Below are 20,956 nucleotides of genomic sequence, written 5' to 3'. Positions count from 1 at the left end.
CAGAATCCCTCCAGTGGAATTATAAACCCCAAGGAAAGATATCTGAATCCCTACAGTGGAATTATAAACCCATAGGAAAGATATCTGAATCCCTCCAGTGGAATTATAAACCCCTTAGAATGATAACTGAATCCCTCCAGTGGAATTATAAACCCCTTGGAAGGATAACTGAATCCCTCCAGTGGAATTATAAACCCCCAGGAAGGATATCTGAATCCCTCTAGTGGAATTATAAACCCCTTGGAAGGATATCTGAATCCCTGCAGTGGAATGTAAATCACCCTGCGTAAAGTTTTAAATTGTAAAAAAGCATTTTTTTAAAACCTTCTAGTGAAAATAAAATCCCTCCGGTGGTCTCCAGTAGAATCGAAATCTTACTACGAACTTCTTTGAGTCAATTTTCACTGCAGTATTCCTTAACAAAAGTACCAAAAGTTTGAGTTTGAGCAAAAGGAATTTTTTACACATACATTTGGTTTAGAGGTACCGTTGTGAATTGTACATGTTATTATAAAAAAATAAATGTCCTTCGAAATCATACAATGATATTTAATGAACTTACAAAAATGTTAAACATGTTTACAAGTTGCAGGATATCACACTGAATGAACTCCGTAATGTCGTCTCTTAAATATCATTTTATTCATCAAATAATGTATCTCTATCATTTTAATTAATCACAAAAAATAAAGATTACTTTTATATCACGCATTCAGTTTTTACTTTTCAGACGGTTTAAAAACATTTTAATTTAGGCAGACATAGTGTTTTAGCCAATAGTTATGTAACATGATAACAAAGCTATATATAGTATCGATTCTAGTATTCCTTCTAAAAGAATAGAACTTGTTTTTTAGGCCTTCAGGCCCACGCCAGAGTATGTTTTAGAGGAGGGAGAGACGGAGAGCTAATGAGAGATAGATGTCTAGGAATACAGAGAGATCATTCCCTTGTAGTTCAGTTGACGTTAGGCCAGTGCTGAGAGCAGAGTATACAGCTAGTATATACATTTATATATATAGATATATATAGTGTATACAGAGGACCAGCAGGGCTAAACATACACACACATTTATATTCATACAAATACAGGCAAGAGACGCAAACTTTTTTATTAGAAAATCCTTTTTTTTTTCGATTAATATTTTCTATATAAAACATAAGATGATGGGACAGGAAATACTTGAAATTTTTGAATAATATTAAATAAGCAATCATTTTTTTGGTAATCAATTTTCGTCTTTTATTGACAGCGAGAGGGAGTGAAGCTGACAGCTGACAGTTGTCTGGATTCGACTGTAGTCGCTGTGTCGCCTGTTGCGTTGGAATATTTAGTGATTTACGAAGTTTTCCTGGTCGACAAAATATTACCCATCAGTCGATTTTAAAGCCAACAATATATAATCCGAAAAACTCGCAAACAAGTTAAATTCCAGTCGCAACCCTTGCTTTTTATTCGGACATTCATCAAGTCGTTAATCAACACGAAATTGACAATTTTTGAAGAACGCGAATAGTGTAATGTACTGTAGAATACTGTATCGATGAAACGGGTTGTGTGAAGTGAAGAAGTGAAAATGAATTTTGAAACTGATCAGCTTCTGCCCCTGGACCTGTCCTGTAAGGGTCCTGAGGGTGGGATAAAGGCTGAGTCCTGTTACCAGGACGACCGTAGGTTATCAAACAGTTCAGATTTTACTGACAGATCTCCTAGCAGGTCACCCTGCTCTAGCTCAGGGGTCCGAGGGGAGCTGACCCATAGAGAGGGAGGTCCAAGGAAAAGATATCTTTCCAAACACTTTACAACAATTAAAGGTAGGTTATTCAGTTCAATGTACACATTATACAATACTCTTTGAAATTAATAGTTCTAAAAGTTCAAAACATATCTAATCAACTCTCGTCAATATATATGATCTAATTAAAATTCCATTATCAAATGTTTGGCCTTGATTTTTTGGGTAACGGAGATGAGGGGAGGGGGGGGGGGTGCCGGAAATGCGCAAAAGCTGTGAACGAAGGGCCGGAAGTTACAATAAATAAGTATAAAAAGGCCTGGCAGCAACAATATAATATTTGAATGCATATTACTAGTTATATAATCACTAGAATTTAAATAGATACACAATACACATCACATGTTAAATGTGGAATCCAATTAAATAAAAATCTATATAAATAGCAGATCTTTCATCATCATTAACTCCTTGACATTTTACAATAAAAATGGGATTCAAGGTGTTTACATAGTTTTGTAAAATGTGGTCAGGTGTTCGATCAGATTCATTTGTGTTAAAGTTTAAGAGGGTTCAGGTTAATGTGTGTTCAGACTGAAGAGGGTTCATATTAATGTGTGTTTAGACTGAAGAGGGTTCAGGTTAATGTGTGTTTGGACTGAAGAGGGTTCAGGTTAATGTGTGTTCAGGCTGAAGAGGGTTCAGGTTAATGTGTGTTCAGACTGAAGAGGGCTCAGATTAATGTGTGTTTAGGCAGAAGAGGGTTCAGGTTAATGTGTGTTTAGACTGAAGATGGTTCAGATTAATGTGTGTTCAGACTGAAGAGGGTTAAGGTTAATGCGTGTTAAGACTAAAAAGGGTTCAGATTAATGTGTGTTCAGACTGAAGAGGGTTCAGGTTAATGTGTGTTCAGACTGAAGAGGCTTCAGGTTAATGTGTGTTCAGACTGATTAGGGTTCAGGTTAATGCGTGTTCAAACTGAAGAGGGTCCAGGATAATGTGTGTTCAGACTGAAGAGGGTTCATATTAATGTGTGTTTAGACTGAAGAGGGTTCAGGTTAATGTGTGTTTAGACGGAAGAGGGTTCAGGTTAATGTGTGTTTAGACTGAAGAGGGTTCAGATTAATGTGTGTTTAGACTGAACAGGGTTCAGGTTAAGTGTGTGTTTAGACTGAAAAGGGTTCAGGTTAATGTGTGTTCAGACTGAAGAGGGTTCAGATTAATGTGTGTTCAGACTGAAAAGGGTTCAGGTTAATGTGTGTTTAGACTGAAGAGGGTTCAGGTTAATGTGTGTTTAGACTAAAGAGGGTTCTGATTAATGTGTGTTTAGACTGAAGGGGGTTCAAGTTAATGTGTGTTTAGGCTGAAGAGGGTTCAGGTTAATGTGTGTTTAGACTGAAGAGGGTTCAGGTTAATGTGTGTTCAGACTGAAGAGGGTTCAGGTTAATGTGTGTTCAGGCTGAAGAGGGTTCAGGTTAATGTGTGTTCAGACTGAAGAGGGTTCAGATTAATATGTGTTTAGACTGAAGAGGGTTCAGTAGACCTGGACCGAGGATACCCGAACTTCCGGGATGCATCCTCGGAACCAACTCAGGATATTTTCAAAAATAAGTTTGTTTTGTCAGGTTTTCATGAAATTATGCATGTTTGACTTGAAATACACAAAACAGAAAAAACATAATTATATTATGCTATAAGTAAAAAGTGTGTATCTAAAAAAAGTTATTGACATTGAAAAATAGGAGCTTTTACATTACGAATTCTGTTTAAAAAATAAAAAATAAGAATTAAATATATAAATTCTATCAAAATAAACCTAATACAAAGGATGAGATCTAAGAGATGACTATATGGAAAATATGCAGTCTTATTTCTTGGATCCAGGGTTCTCTGGCTTTAAAGTTGTTTCTTTCTTTGTCAGATTATTTAATATACCTTAAATAGACTTTATTCAAGACAAAAGACTAAATTCTACCTTTTTATCTTCACATTTAAAAATTTTTGGTTCGTCATTGAAGTCTCATCCTTATGGTAACCCTGCAATGGGCCTATAATATTTATTTGCAAAAAAAATCCGTTAAAGAGTATATAATCCGTTTTATTCCCACAAATTCTTGATTTAATATATGCAAAAATGTTTGCCCGTTATACTACTGTGTATTGTAAAAAATTACTGATTAATATCACTTGAAAAATCCTCTTAATTTTGATAGTACCAAACTGAAATAAAACCAAAGGTATGCCCAGGTGCAAGGTTTAGGCACTGGTTGCACCTGGCTTGAAAACCAGTGTTTCAGCAATACAAACCGTCTTTAAGCTGCATATAACTCTACACCCGGTCGCCTTCAAAACATCTTTTTGCAACATTTTTTATGGTAACCCTTTTAAATCAAAGTCTTGAATAATTTTATATGAGAGCAACACACGTGTTTTCATTGCTTAAATTATGCACCCCAAAATTAGACCTATAATCGTCTAATTTCAACCTAGATCGTGGGAAAGTTTTAAATCTTCACATGGGGTTTAACATGGCTTCATTCTGCACTGTTGTCAATGTCATGAAAAACGCGAACTGCACTCTAAACCTGAGAATGATTGTTTAAGCAATTATGATTTTTTTTTAAATGTCGAATGTCAATATTTAAATCAGAAAATTTAATTCGGTGGCATTTGGATTCAGATGTTAAATAACCATAAGGCCTTCTTTTTCAAGCCAATTTTCCATTGTTAAAGGGAGTGACCGGCAATGTATGGTGGTTGAACTGAATATGTAGTATTGCGGACAAATTTTTTAGGATTCATTTGAGACAAATAAAACGTTTCTACGACGTATATTTACTGAGTTTGAGCGCAAAGTCGACGTCCAAAATCATAAATTTGGTTGGATACGTTTTCAGAATCGTTTTTTTTTAATTATTAAATAACGACGACAAAAAATTTAAACAAAATTCTACAGTAAACTAATTAGCTGTTTAGGAACAGGTTGAGAAAATAAAAATTTACTCTTATCATAGAAAATAAGTAATCTTATTCAATTATTAGTTTCTATAATCTCTCATTATTCACAAAGATTTATCTGCAGATTTTCTGAAATTTTTATAGAAAAGACGACATTTAAAGAATTTGTAGAAATCTGCGAGCAAATTTTGAAAATTAGAAATTAAGTATAATGATGAAAACGAAATAATTGATTCTAAAATTGATTTATTGACAAGTTTATTTAATAATTTTAAAAAACGGTTCTGAAGACGTGCCCATCCAAATTCATGATTTTGAACGTCGACTTTGCACTCAAACTCAGTAAATATACAGGTTTTATATGTCTCAAATGAATTCTAAAAAGATTTTCTACAATACTGCATACTCAACCACCATACATTGACGGTCACTCCCTTTTAAATGTTGTTTCTTTATTACGTCTATACGTTGTGAATATCAACATTAGTATAATGTCAGTATATAAGTAAGGTTTATGATGCTTTCTTCGATTTCATTTGATCGAGTTTTCTTCGATACAGCTAGAACATACTTTTCTATTTAGTTTATTTCGCAGGGGCGGGGAGGGGTTAAGTTTCATTGCAACTAACAAAATTATTTTCTAGGTTATCAACTGGCTTTTGTCTGACATTGAAATCTGAGTATATCACATGTATGATGTATAAATAAATGAAAACTATTAGCCGTTATTATAAAATGGCTGAAATCATATATATGTAAACATCAGAAAATATCTCACATTTGAATTTTATCAAGAATGTAAGGAAAGGAAAGTTTATTGCGGTCGTGTATACTCTGCGTACATAATGAAACCAGTTTTCTTTGGGCGGAATTTGTAAACAAGAATAGATGCATCAGTGTTCGTATAGTATCCGAGGAGGTTAAAAGCATTAAATTTTGATAATTTTTATAATTCACATAATAGTTTCCTATGACCAGAATATTTCATTGATTATTTATGTGAAAGATGGATCCCATGTCAGGCTTTGACATCCGTCTTGTGTTTACATTACCGCCCAGAGACAGTACACTGCAGTACAAAAGATGTGTACACTTCTAAAATAACTTTCCTTGCATTACATCCTTGAATTTTATCATGGAGTGTCGGAGAATTAAATCTGTTTATTGGTTCAATTTTAGGATTTTTAAAAGTTAGTAAGTAGGTAAGTAAGTAAGATTTACTAGAGATAAATCAAAATTATAATACATACTATAATATGATTAACATTCTCATAAGAATATAATTAAATATATCATTTATATATATTAAGTTTTGCGTTAGCTTAAAAAGAAAAAAATTAAGAGTTTTTCCTTTTTTAATGATTTAATTCTGTTTACCGTTGTACTTTTCCTTCTGGTCAGTTCGTCTACGAGTTGACGGAACATATTTACTTTTTACAACTTTTCCCGGGTTTTTGTATTGCGCTGCGAGGTTTTTGTCGTGTTTTTGTGCATTTCCCAGGTCTAAGCCCTTTTTACCCTAGGTCTGACTGAAAATCCACGAGAAAATTCAAATGTTGTGATTACATCATTCTCAATTCTCAGACGTGTTCGGTAGTTCTAGACGGAGCTTTTCAAGGAATTCAGAACTATAATCATCAGATCGCTGCGCAATTCATCCATTATAATAGAGGTTTAACAATATCAAAGATAATTGTCTCTGATATTCTCTTCTTACTGTTTATTATATTTTTTCTAGGGCTACAAAATACACATAGCTTGTTAGGCACTACATAGTGGTTGTCATGAGAGTGTTAAAAGTCTGTCTTAGTCCTTTAGCAAAATTATCCGTAGTAAACATAACATTCAACTTAATTTTAAACTGATGAAATTCTTGGGTTTTTGTGAATTTCTGATTTTTTCCATTAATTTTAAAACAGTTAGTACCTGACCATTGAATGCGATTTCCTAAGAATTTTCCTGATTTGAATTGTTAAATCTGCCAGGTCGGCCTGAATTGCCTAAAAAATGAAATCAATGAGTAATTAAGATCTGAAAACTGCCTATATATACAATGAATGCAAGGTTTAAGGTTTCAAACCGTGCCGAAACCTAGGAATTCTTATATTTTTGTAATTCAATATCTGTTCAGAGAGTATAAAATATGTAAACAGACAGTTTTGTTATAGTTAATAGTATACCCCCCTCATAGACTGACCCTGACCTTGTGCCCTATTTACCCCCTCCACCTTAAGTGGGGAGGGGGGGGTGACGCTTTTAATATTTCATTACCTCATCATTATGTTTTATTAAATTCTATGCTAGCTCTCTTCATTCTGTTTAATATTACCTTACTAGTTGTAAATTGTGATGCTAACTAATAAAATATCCGGTGTATCACTGCTTATGTCTAGTTTCTTACTTTCTGTAAGTCAGAATATATTAAAGATTATGGATAGCAGAAAATGGTATTACACCGGCTATATTGTCCGGGTTTCTCTTTTTCCCTGTTTGTAAACAATTCAGAGTAGTGAAATTGTGCACATTGTAGATTTTTATGCATATCTATTAGACTATGGTACGATTTGTCCATCAAAGCCAAATTTTATGAAACTGAAGCTTTATTTTAGGAAATAATTTTTCAAATATCTTAAAAACTTGCATAGCATAGTTTTAATGCTTTTACTTACATAAACATATAAATCTACTCTGCATCAGCGCTTTTGGTAAGTGTGGTATCGTTTCTCCACTTTTTGTGTCAATAATCTATATTTTCTACTGTTTTACCATCTCATTCTCTTATGGATGTATCTATCTATCTACATGTAGTTCCTCTGCCTGTGTTCAAGGTTAAGCTGTGTTAGGAAGGTGTGCCTGGCTGCCTCAAGTTCTTTACACCCGGAGCTCTAGAGAGCAGCTTATATATTTTTATATAATACTCTTTCCATCTCATCCATTACTATACATTCTTACATGAGTCACAGAGATCCATACAACTATGAAAGATATCCATAACATTTTGAGGACCAAGTGGACTTTCAAGTCTTTGGTTTTACTTTACTAACTAAATTATACTTTTTTGGAGCCCCGGACATTTATATTAAAAAATTGCGGTTTTAGCTTAAATTAAAAGTAAAAATTGACTAATTCATCAATAATTTTTGCTAGTCAATGTTGAAGAATTTATGATTCCACATTCTTTATTTATTTAATTCAAATAATCTAGATTACAAGTTAAAAGAAAAATTAACCAGAATTTAAATAACACCCTTAAAACAAATTAAACCTTCTAGTTGTAATACAAAATACATATCTTTATCCTTATTCATATATTTAAACAATTTATTATACAAATTGTCATACATGTGTGTTATGTACACTTAGACATCATTTGAATATTACATTTTTATAAAAAATAGATATATATATATATAGATATGATGTATTCACTATACATAAATTTATTTCTATCTATCTATTTTCATTCTTGATGATAAATGAATTTGAATTTGATTGTTATATGCGGGTATATAATTCTACATTTTCTGGGCCCCCTATAACTGTACCTTTACTTATACCTGTACCTATACTTCTACCTGTACCTTTACTTCTACCTGTACCTATACTTCTACATGTACATATACTTCAACATGTACCTTTTCTTCTACCTGTACCTATACTTCTACATGTACCTATACTTCAACATGTACCTTTTCTTAGATTTAATCTAAAAATGCGTTTCCGTGTGCCCGACATAGTTTCTTGTCAACCCACCATTAACCTTCACTCTAATAAATAAACTCCTAAACATCTAATTAATGTCATCTTAAGTTTCCAAAACTTTCATTCTGAATTTAATCCAAAACTTTTCTATACAATACCAGCTGTATAGTGTACAATAATACTGAAGAGGCATATGATGTTGTTCTATGCATAATTTACTGAGAGTATTTATGTACAAATATTTCATCTACTACGTCATAACTAACGTAAACATGCATTTATGTTTATGTTTGGACACTGGCCAGAATTGTGCAATGTTGCAAATTCATTATATTTTCTTCTGTCGGCAAACCTTCCTTGTTTTCTTGTGTATTATGTAAGACCATGCCATTAGCAAGTTTTCGGGGACACTTTTTGAAAGATTCTTAAAGAAAAAACCGCTTTAAAGATTTTCAAAACGGAAAAAAGTCTGAAAAGTACTTGTCTTAAATTTAATACACACGGATTTCGGATGAAGTAGTAAAAACAAGTTAAATATTTGGTGTACATATTAGGGATAAAAAAATGTTGCTTATACCTTGAGCAATATTCTCCAAGATTATTTTTAATCAAAATTATGAGGAAAATTAGTATTGTATTTATTTTAGAAAGTAGCACAAACTCTAAATAAAATTGATTTAAACTCTTTTTCACCATTTTAGAGCAAGTTAAAATTGTTTAAGAAAAAGTTTTTTTAAGAAGCATTAGCCCTACCCTGAAGAAACCTTATGTTTATGTTTATAAAGTACAGTTTTTAAACGTGACCTTGCCCACTGAGTCAATTCTGTTTGTTTTTATTTTAAGACAGGGGTTAAAAGAAGAATTTTACTTTAAAAATGTCATTCTGTTTTTTTTTTCTGCTAAAATTCCTCAATCCATAATTTTATAATGAATACATTGGAAATGAAATTGTAAAAACGTAAGAGCATATTTTTATTGTTCAACATCCTGTTTCTACGGAAACCTGTAGGCACTAGGCAGCCTATTTGGTTCTTTGTGTGTTTACGTCTGGTTTGCGTGAATAGTTCTGTTTCCTCTGAAGCATGCCTTCGAGCGCATCTTGCTGCGTAGATCTTGAGTGCGCGGCATTAAGCTCTCCGTGAGTGGAGAGCTGAGCTCTCTAGCTCTCTAGTTTCAGCTCTCCAGGGTTACTCAAGCAGTCTAGCAACAAGTGGAAGGGATGAATGAATATATTTAGTTTTAAAAAAAATTTAATTGCCTAATTTTTTATTATGCTTTTTCTAAAATGATTAAATTTGGGAGGAAAAAACCATCCCTGCTCAAAAAGTTACTGCCTTGGTTCAAGGCCAACTAGTGGCTAGGCACACAAGACAAGGACTGCGCAAAATAATGTTCTGGAATCTTCTGAAACCATCCTTAACTAATGATCATCCCAATACCGGTGCTGAGGGCCAATTGTAACTATTTATAAAAGAACACATAACAATAAATCTAATAAATAATAAATAATACTTTATGCTTTAAAGTTAATTCTTTAATACAGTGGATGAATGAAAATCAAATTATACCGAAATCTTAAAAACGGGATTTCTCGCAGAAATGTTGTGTCTTGAATACATATATAAATATGGTAAAAAGGGTTGAAAACATCTGGAAAAAGAGGGATTTAATTTATGGTGGGTTAAAGTTAAGTTATATATATGTTATATGAAAAGTATATTTGTTAATTACGTAATATGTATCCAATATCCATCCATCCGACTTTTTACAGTCTATCTATCTGTAATATATTGCAAGTCTGTAGTCTGTAAAAACATTTGGTGAAATCCGAACAAATGTTTCAAATCATAGATAATATATTATATTAAACTTGAACTTGAATTTTCTGAAGTTAATTGAGTCCTCCTTTACAATAGCCAACTAGGATATTGTAAAAGTTTGTTAATTACATCAAGCAATAAATGAACATATAAAAATATATCTTGTCAGGAGTAATTTAAAAATGTAGAGAAAAGGTGTTTTTAATGTTAAATATTTAGATGAATATCCGAGCAGCAGTTCTCCAACTATACGTGGAGTAGATGGTAAAGTTGTTGCACAATGGATGTTTCAAGGTGAATTTTTATATGAATGTTATGTATTTATAGACCGAACAGTTTTGAAGTTTCCTCAGGTCTTTTCTCTTTGAAGAGACCACGCTACTCCAATCTCGTTAAGCTGGAGTAAATTGCATGTAAATTTGAAATCTTATATGTTTTCAGTCATAACTTTTCTTATTTACACGATGATTCCAAAAGCTACAACGCATATTTAGTAAAATCCTAACAATCACATGAAGAAGAGAGATTGAAACAAAAGGATTTTATATTTAGGGGAAGGATTAGGACGTATATCTCCTCTTCATGTTCATGCTCCAAACCCTGCTCAACTGACAGGACAACGAACACATGTATTTACTACAGGACATTCTCCAAACTCATCAGGTAGCAGAAGCAGTAGCAGATAAGAATATGCATGGTTTCTTTGTTTTATTAGGCGTTTCTCCTCTTACTTCCTAATTATATCCCCTAATGAGTTTAGTTTCTTCTCATGCTTCCTATTTATATCGTCCTGTTGAGTCTAGTTTCTCCTCATGCTACCTAATTATATCGTCCTAAAGAGTCTAGTTTCTCCTCATGCTTCCTAATTATATCCTCCTGATGAGTCTAGTTTCTCCTCCAACTTCCTATTTATATCGTCCTAATGAGTCTAGTTTCTCATCATGCTACCTAATTATATCGTCCTACTGAGTCTAGTTTCTCCTCATGCTTCCAAATTATATCCTCCTGATGAGTCTAGTTTCTCCTCCAACTTCCTATTTATATCGTCCTAATGAGTCTATTTTCTCCTACTACTTCCTAATTATACCGTCCTGATGAGTCTAGTTTCTCCTCATACTTCTTATTCATATCGTCCTAAAGAGTCTATTTTCTCCTACTACTTCCTAATTATACCGTTCTAATGATTCTATTTTCTCCTCTTACTTCCTAATTTTATCGTCCTAATGAGTCTAGTTTCTCCTCCTACTTCCTAATTATATCGTCCTAATGAGTCTATTTTCTCCTACTACTTCCTAATTATATCGTCCTAATGAGTCTATTTTCTCCTACTACTTCCTAATTATACCGTCCTGATGAGTCTAGTTTCTTTCTCCTCCTATCGTCCTAATTATATCGTCCTAATGAATCTAGTTTCTCCTCCTATCGTCCTAATGAGTCTAGTTTGTTCTGTTTTTACTTTTATTTTACAGAGTTTACTGAGGTTTAGTTTACAGCTTCCTCTGTAGAACGATTATATAACTCCGTAACTCAGCTAGAATAGAAACAAATAAAGAGGAATAACAAAAAAAAAGAGTTTTAAGGATGGATATAAGAATAATAAATAAAAAGTGAACCGAAGTAAAAATATACGAATGTTGCAACTTTTACATTTATCAGAGTAAGTATTAGAGAAAGAGGAAAGGAGAAAATTAAAGAAAAAGTCTGGAAAAGAAGAGAAGGGGGTCGGATAAAAGGAGTAAAGCGGAGAGAAACGGTGGTGGGGGGGGGGTAAGAGGTAAAAGTGTGAAAGTGTTCGTCTAATTCCCTAGTTAAGAATTCTTGAATAAGATGAATTTAAAAGAATGCTGACTGAATAACTCTACTGCACTATATATAATCCTTCTTAGATTTCTGCAAGCCCAACTCTTACAAAAACATGAATATGCAATACTCTGAGAAACCAGTTTTATGCACTGGAGTATGGCCTTGGAACACACTTTTTTTAAGTCCAGATTTTTTAACCTTTTGTAAAAATGAAATACCTATACAATACATTGTATCAACATTGTTCAGTAGAAAGTAACATTAAGATCCTAGAAAACTTGAAAAAGGCCAAAAAGAAGAAAAAGTAGGAAAAGGTTTGGAAGAATGTATTTTTGAAAAATTTATTTATTGTTTGTATGAGAATTTTTAGTAGACTAAAGATACATTTCTATTAAACACGAGCGTTCTTCATTCAATGTTTAATGGAGAGACTTGAAAGAACAAGACCCTTCTGCAGATTTATTTGGTTAAACTTGCAACTCATGAAACTGCACTACATAGTTTTCATTGTTAAATTCTATTTTCTAATATCTTTAAACCCCTTTCAGGGTCGTGCGAAGGAACTGTCATTTTTATTTCAAGTCACCTTCTATTTACATTACGGATATGCCGATTCACAATAGTTCTCTTTCAATATTTATCATTTAGGAAGACATCGTCATTTGTCTAGCTTATTATTAAACATTCTATTAACCAATTAAACTTAGCTTTTACTGCGTACTGTAGTGTTTTGCAGTACACTGACAGAAAAGTTGGTTTTATCGAGACCAAAACCAAACAAACGTAAGTTGCTTTTATTGAGTTAAATTTGTAAATTGAAAAAAGTTGGATAATATTTAGGTTCCCATCCTCCTAGTCCGGCGGATTCAGGAGTTAGTGACGTGGAACCATCGTCTTCCTCACCTCAGCCAGACGATGAGACAAAATCAAGAATTAAAAGTGAGTTTATACTTTAAACAATCATATTTTTTTCATATTCCATATACCATGTTTTTGCTTCCTTCTTTAAAAACATATTTTATTTTTTATTAATTAATTTTTAGGTGAAGATATTTCTAGTCAAATTCATCCTGGTCTACTGCACCATCTGTATCAACCCTATTCTCCACCATCAGGTAAACAAACATATTTACAATAATTATAGACTTTCAGGACTATTCTTGTTTCCTATTTACTATTTCAGCTTTTAACTAATTGCTCTGAAAGTGGCCATTTTTATCATTCTCAAATTTCGCGAATTTTTACATATCAATTGAAACATTTTTTAGAAAAATTATTCTTGACATTTTGTTCCGGGCAAAATTATTTAAATTTGACGGTCCCCCTAGGTTCAGCCGTTTTGGATAGAAACAGGCAGACAAGCAAGCATCATATATATATGATATGTATTCCTCTGTACACATTTGCTTCACTGATAAAAAAAATTTAACCCAAAAAGGTAAAATATATAAAATGTAATGAATGTGTGTGTATTTATAAACTAGAAATATAATCGCCCCCATACTATTTGGATAATTGCTCAACGGAAATCTATCTTACGAGTTAAACGTATTCTTCAAATGAAAGATAGACAGATAGAACGAGAGATAGAAAAGAAGAAAAAGATATATTCAAAACAAAAACTTGAATCACTTTAAAGGATCTAAGAAAAATAATTCTAAAATTTAAAAGTATGGATCGAGAGATTGATTGAAATTTATATGTAGAGTAAAGGCAAAACAAAATTTTTAAAACGACGAAGAAAACTTGAAGGGCATAAATAAATTAAAAATCATAAAGTGCAAGAAATTTTATTCTATAGTTAAAAGCCATGAAGTTTAGTATGCAGCATCCCCCCCCCCTCACCCGTCCCCACTCTTCTAAATCTTCTTAATCACGCTCCCACGCCCATGCCTATAATGTATTCGAAAGGCCCAGCCCAAAAAACCTCTCTAGGGCCCCCTAACCATGTATATAGTAGTTTAGATAACTGAATTCTTTCCACCATGTTGGCGGTCTTACAGACGTAAAGAAATTCTTCTTATTTAGATAAATAATATTTTATTTTATTTTTTGAACTAAATAATTTTAAATCATTTTTATGCAAATACAAAATTAAAGTCTTAGATTACAAATAATAAATTTAATTTGTCATCCACTTAGCTAAAAATTTCCAAAAAGTTATTATTTGCTGCAAAATCTTGAGTTTCATCTCAATTCATAGCATGTTTTCTTATGATTTTTTTTCTCTTTCACAAATGCATTGTGGAACATAAAAACGTTTTGCAGTTTAATTAAATAAAGATATCGAAGATTATTTGCAATATAATCTCAAACTTTTTTGTTTTTATGGGATAAGTTTTTGGCAACTGTGTATATTTTAATTGTTTATTGGACCCCCTTTATTGACCCTATACATACTTTCATTATTTTAGTAGCGGATCATCTACATTCTGTGTTTGGGTATCGAGGTCTGCATCCCTCCCTCCTCTCCTCCTTTCCCCCCTCCTCCCTCCTTTCCCACCTCCGAACCTCGAGCCCTCCATCCTTCATCCCTACCTCATCATCATGCGAAGAGTCCAACCCTTTCCAACCATTCGTTAACTTCCAGAACAGTTTGAAGATGAAGAAAAAGAAGACCTCGAGGCTGGCCAGAGGAAGCCTGGAGTCCGGTCTTCAACCCAAACGAAGATCAAGGGAGGGAACGACGACGTATCTTTGGGAGTTTTTACTCAAACTTCTGCAGGTAAAAGGAGCACACAAAATTAGTGGAAACTATGGAGATCCTGTTTCAGTTTAAATGTCAGGTTCTTTATGTTTGAAGTTCAGGATTTGTATTTCTTAGAGCGTAAAAGGCTGGTGGGAACCGGAATTTTGGCGGGATTGGCATTTTCCTACATTCCGATCTGTGCGACCAGGGTTCTGAATGTCGCCTTCGTGTTTGACAAAGTATTTATTTTAGGATAAGGAGTGTTGTCCGAAGTATATCAAGTGGAGTAACAGAGAACAAGGAATATTTAAATTAGTGGATAGTAAAGCAGTGAGCAGACTCTGGGGACTACACAAGAATAAACCAGATATGAACTATGAGACTATGGGAAGAGCTCTGAGGTAACATTAAAAGAGTGATTTGCAAATTTAAAAGGGGGGTACACAGTACACTGTACAGGGAGACTTTATAAAATTTACGAAGTTAAGCGATGTTATTTTGATGTTAAACTTTTTTTTCAGATAAGGAGCAGCTCTAAAAAGTCTATTATTTCATTAATGCCACTACTGTCTGAGACTTTCCATGCCTAACAAGATTAAATAAATCTTTGCCACAAACTCAAGTTTTCTAAACCCTATATCATTGCAACCTGACGGTGTAAACCTTTGATATTTCAAACTTAGGTTATTTGATCTAACAGTATTCATGACGTATCTAAGGTTTACGACAGGGATATAGGGATTTTAGAACATCAGAGTTTGTAGCAAAGACTTGATTCCTTCACTAACATATAAAATTGAGTTTATTCGTGGAAAGCTAAACAGTATTAAAGGGAGAGGGTAGAACCACATTGTGGATTTTCCTTTTTGATAATTTAAGAGTAAAATGGTGAAAGAAATATATTAGTGAAAGGAGAATCATTGATTTGTACCTTAGGGTGTGTCGTTTTTTTCCACTAAGAGTCTCAAACAATTTGGGCAAAAATCTAACAGTTTAATAAATAGTATCCCCAAATAAAAATAAAAATAACAGTATTCAGCGGCAAGAGGAGATACAAATTTTGTCACCCATATCGATGCATTTTAAAGACTTTTTTCGGTCCTACTAGGGATTTTTTTAAGATCTTTTATTTCCTAAAAATAGCTCTCAGGCTCTCAGCTCGCAATTGAAAAAAAATTTGATAATATTTTTTTAATTTGAAATTTGTTTGCGAAGTTCTCACTAGGGCCATATGCTTGACGTGCCCTAATGTACTTTAAGAAATGGATTTCTAGTATCGTGTGTACTGACATATTCAGAAAGCACTGGGGTTCTTTAATATCTACCCTTATCTTGTCTGGATGATAGCTTTACTATAGATCTTTTAACAGATTATGTGTTAGGCACAAATCTAAATTTGAATATAAGGACGCTACTTGGCTCCAATAATATAAGGACGCTACTTGGCTCCAATAATATAAGGACGCTACTTGGCTCCAATAATATAAGGACGCTACTTGGCTCCAATAATATAAGGACGCTACTTGGCTCCAATAATATAAGGACGCTACTTGGCTCCAATAATATAAGGACGCTACTTGGCTCCAATAATATAAGGACGCTACTTGGCTCCAATAATATAAGGACGCTACTTGGCTCCAATAATATAAGGACGCTACTTGGCTCCAATAATATAAGGACGCTACTTGGCTCCAATAATATAAGGACGCTACTTGGCTCCAATAATAATAACATTTTTGTCTATTTGTTGCAATTAAATCAACATTATGCATTATGCCTGAATATTGAATAAACCTTGATAAACATTAAAAAAATGTTGTTTTCTAACTAAAAAGGAATTGAATTTTTGTCACAAACTCTTATTTTAAATCTCTATACATCATTGGAACCCAATGTCACAGACCTTAGCTTTTTTAACTATGAATTCTATATTCTATTAGATCAAATAATCTAAAGAAATTGAGTCTTTGCCACAAACTTTAAATTTGTTATCCCTATATCATAAAACCTTTGATTTTTCAAACTGTAAATTCTGTTAGATCAAATAATCTTATTTGAAATATCAAAGGTTTAGACTATCAGGCTGCAAAGTTTGAGTTTGTGACAAATACTCAATTCCTTTATATTATGAAAATGGTAAATATAAAAGGATTAGAAAATTAAATAACTGTATTCTAAGAAATGGTTGATGCATAAATACTCTTATTTCAGGTATTACTATCAGCGTGGAATACTCGCAAAGGTTGACGGACAACGGCTAGTCTACCAATTCGTCGACGTGCCAAAAATCGGCGAAATCAACGAGGTTGAATGTAGCGGATTATAATGAGCTGCGGCTAATAAAAGAGGAAGTCATCAGACTGAACTAGAAATATTCTCTATCTATCTAACTTACAGATTACACAGTTCATCAACTGATTAAATAATAAGAAACTATCTGCCAATTGACAATTTTAACGTATGAATTTGAAAAACACGTATCAAATTTTGAGGCCTCTTTTTCCAAAAAAAAGTTTTCGTAAGAGTTGTTTAGCCGCGTATATAAAGCAAAACATGTTTCCTTGATAAAGTAACCAATTAGTTTTGTTGCCGAAAAAAAAATGAAAAACAAGAAATGCACAATGTACCTCAAATTTACCACCTAAGGATGTTGGAAGGATAAATCTGGTGAATGCGCTTCAAGATTATATTTTTTATATTCTTTTATGTAAAATTGAAAGTAGCTATTATATATACAGTTTTTTCATGAATGTATGGGGGGGGGTCTATTTTTCTAAATTATGGTGATGGTCTTGTATTAATATAATTATAGCATATCTTTTCACAGGGTGAAAATCAAAAACTAAAACATTTTCGATCCCATGAAAAAAAAACTTTGTATGAATGGCCTTAATGGTACTTATCTGTCAGTTATAAATCAAGATTTCAAGAATAAGCATTCTTAATTTTTAGTCATATCAATGTTTACTGAACGTTTAAAGGGCATTATATCATATCATAGATTGAAAAGTTTTAAATGTTTTATATCCTGTGTTTGACAATTCGATTTTGACAAAGCTAATATCTCTTTTGGTTCCGTATTTTTCTTCAAAATCAAGTCAATTTTAGTCGTTATATAAACAAATGTTGCTCATAATGTAATCTTTTAAATGTAATTCTATCAGTTTATGAAAGTATATTGAACACTAGTCTCAAATATAACTGGTGAAATAATTTTTAGTCAAACTATTTGATAAACAATGGCATTAGAGATCTATTGATTTCATCCATATTATTCTATTCGAATCCTGTTTTTACACTCAAAATTCCGTCTTTCATTTACAAATGGTCTGGACAATTGTTGTCTTTTAGAATTTGCGTTTTCTCTAGAATTTGTCTGTGTTCTGATGCTTAATTGTGCACTTATTTGAAAAGGCACAAGAAAGTGTTGAAAACGGGAAAAATAAAGGGTATTTATTAGTCCGGTGCCAAACCAAAGTCTTTAAAACTATAAACTTGCAATATTTGTCCCATTTTTCTTCTAGCAAAAAAATATTTTTTTTTATCAAATTAAAATAAAGAATAAAGAAGAACACTAAGGTTTAAAACATCGAAATTTCAATACATATCAAATACAGGTTTATTGCTTTAAAGACTAAATCACAAATGTAAACCCAAAGTAAAATGTTAGCGATGACGATTTAGAAAATATTACTAAAAATTTACTTAACTTTTATTCCCCTTTTTACACTGCCAATGGAATATGATTAATACAATTTATTTGAATATAGATTGATCAAATACTTTTTAAATTGTTATCGTCAAAAATAGGTCAAATCTAGGGATGTTAAAAATCTTAAATTCAAAGGGACTGAGTTTTTGCCACAAACTAAAAATTTATAACTCCTATATCTTTACAACCTAATGGTTCAAACCTTTGATATTTCAAACTTATATTATTTGATCTAACATAAATCATAGTTTGAAAATATTGAAGGTCTACAATTATGTGTTTAAAAAATATAGGGTTTAGAAAATCAGAGTTTGTGTCAGAAATTCAATTTCTTTGAATTAAATTCCATTACTTTATTACCGATATGTACTAAACTTTGTCATTGCATGAGAAAACATAAATATTAGTTCACTTGTTAATATACACTGCATTTATTTAGTAAACAGTGTATGTTCTATATGTGTTCTACTTAGCTAAACTTCCTGTAGTTAATCCAATGTATTAATGCTATATGTAAACCCTGTTTATATACTGAACATGCCTGGTAAGGTACAACCCCTCACTGTACAACAATTTGCTATTTAAGAAAAGAAAAGCAATGGCATCAAAAAATTGTTGTTTCTTAAAGTAACTTATATGTTTAATTTTACAGAACTTTTTTCATTTAAGACAACATATTTTTAGCCTGAAACAACAAATAATGCCAGCTTTTTTGTTAATAATGCAATTCATTTTGACAGTGCTTTGATTTAATTGGACCTCGAAAACTTGAATTTAAATAGCAAATCATATTTAAAGCAAGATACGGGCCTTCATGCTAATCTGGAAGCCAGGTTTATAATTAAAAACAGGCATTTTCAAGCAGCTCAAACTGCCTGTTAAAGACATTATATTTAGTAATACTATTTACTGCATGGGCGTTCTACAAATACTAACTTACAAATACATAATATATTGAACTTTTTTGTTTTGTTTTTAATGACACTAAGGAGAGAGTTTGTTTGATATACAGGGTTGTTCTCTTACAACTTCTCAAATATGCCATATATTCTTTGAAAATTGTCTTCAAAGCAAAAATGCATGACATTTTTTCCAATTTTGTTATACTTTGAGGAAAAGGCCATTTCTTAATCTTTGTATGGATATTACATATTTTATTTATTTTATTATATTCTGTAGCCCCTCCATACTTTTTTATTAGCGTCTGCACTAGATGAGGCGAGCATCTGTATAAATATAAGAATGTGGTAGAGCAGAAACTACCGCGCTGCGCGACGAACCACAAAATTGTAATAAACCTAATGTATCCGAATAATATATGATAGATCCCCAGGAAATTGAGAATGTATACGTATATAGATGGGGAATATACGGGTACCGGGTGGGGGAGGGGAAGTAATGTCATGGGGGAATAAATACTAAAGGATGTTTCCCCACCCCCCTCAATCATTCACAGCTGTTGCTCTTTCCGGATCCAATCTTGGTTGATTTCCCTGGTGGGGGGGGTAATGTAAATATTAGAAGAAAAGCTTAATCATTAATAAAATTATTTTTATGAAACTATTGTGCACTTTATCATTCTTCCTCACTTCATCGTGAGTTTCATAATAAACGTGCTATAAAGTTAAATTAGCTGTACATTATAGCACGTGTGCTATAAAATTTTGATTGGTTCCCGGATTTTCAAAATAATTTTTTTCAATTGAAATGAAAATAAAGTTGAAATAAACTTTATTTTTTTTTTTTACTTCTGCTTTGTTTCAAAACTAATTTGATCTATAGAAATAGCCATTGAAATAATACAAGTACAAAAAATTTAAAAAAATTAGCTATAACACTATAAAGTTTTTGCATTTAAATTTTCTCTATATCATAGAAGGTTCTCGCCTTTCTAGATCATATTTTGTCCCTCGCTATAACAGTGTTATAAATAAAAATACAGATGTTATTTTAATGATAATAAGTGAACATTCAAGTTTTTGTTTGGTTATAAAGGCTTCTGAAAGTTTTAGAAAATTCAAGGGTCTTAAAACTTTAATTTTATGAATTACATTTTTAAAAACAAATTGTTGGAATAGAAAGTTACAATTTGGCATCTGAACAAGAAAAAAGTTTTGCGATTTTGTCGCGTTATACCAATAAATACTTTTTCCTTTTTCATTATTTTTCCACCTAAAACACGAACACTGCTAACATTTTTATAGCGTTTTGTAACCTTGGTACTCACTTTGTATATTCGAGCAAAGAGGTAAAGAGAAATTCAAACTTAAAAAATCAGAGTAAATGTTGAGATGCAAGAAACCTATCTCCGTGGTGAGAAGGGTAAAAGAGAAGGTAAAAAGAAGGACATTCTTGTTCACTGAAATCTAGACAACTCTGAAAATTAGTTTTTAGACACACTCGACTTTAAAGTGTCACAATGCCTGGGCATTTAGCGTTACCGCACCAACTCACATTTGTTGTGGCCCAGACATATAAATTCCCAGCTTAAAGGGACTGTAAAGGAAAAATGAAAGGGGGTATAGACTGAAAGCGA

The 20,956-nt window shown here is 32.4% G+C and overlaps 1 protein-coding gene across 3 annotated transcripts; it reads left to right on the top strand.

The window, feature by feature from the left end:
• Positions 1-1,254: 1,254 nt before the first annotated feature.
• LOC111704069 (ecdysone-induced protein 74EF) lies at positions 1,255-17,309 on the top strand. Of its 3 annotated transcripts, none has more exons than XM_023476208.1 (8): positions 1,255-1,815; positions 10,436-10,510; positions 10,769-10,879; positions 12,860-12,958; positions 13,063-13,134; positions 14,437-14,744; positions 14,961-15,109; positions 16,920-17,309. In XM_023476208.1, the coding sequence occupies exons 1-8, from the start codon at positions 1,578-1,580 to the stop codon at positions 17,032-17,034; spliced, it is 1,167 nt and encodes a 388-aa protein (XP_023331976.1). In that variant the 5' UTR covers positions 1,255-1,577; the 3' UTR covers positions 17,035-17,309. The 3 variants fall into 3 exon arrangements, with proteins under 3 accessions (XP_023331976.1, XP_023331975.1, XP_023331977.1); XM_023476207.1 differs by having other exon boundaries at positions 14,434-14,744; XM_023476209.1 differs by lacking the exon at positions 1,255-1,815 and adding an exon at positions 9,626-9,853 and having other exon boundaries at positions 14,434-14,744.
• Positions 17,310-20,956: the final 3,647 nt, after the last annotated feature.

This window comes from Eurytemora carolleeae, unplaced genomic scaffold (genome assembly GCF_000591075.1).
Source record: "Eurytemora carolleeae unplaced genomic scaffold, Eaff_2.0 scaffold582, whole genome shotgun sequence".
NCBI classification, from domain to species: domain Eukaryota; kingdom Metazoa; phylum Arthropoda; class Copepoda; order Calanoida; family Temoridae; genus Eurytemora; species Eurytemora carolleeae.
The sequence above is the reverse complement of the archived record's forward strand: the minus strand, read 5'-3'. Positions and strand labels throughout refer to the sequence as shown.

Excerpts from the sequence above, each read along its gene's own strand:
- LOC111704069 (XM_023476207.1), top strand. The coding sequence starts at position 1,578 with ATGAATTTTGAAACTGATCAGCTTCTGCCCCTGGACCTGTCCTGTAAG. Across the intron at positions 1,816-10,435 it reads ACACTTTACAACAATTAAAG|ATGAATATCCGAGCAGCAGT; the intron begins GTAGGTTATTCA and ends TTAAATATTTAG. Across the intron at positions 15,110-16,919 it reads ACTATGGGAAGAGCTCTGAG|GTATTACTATCAGCGTGGAA; the intron begins GTAACATTAAAA and ends CTCTTATTTCAG.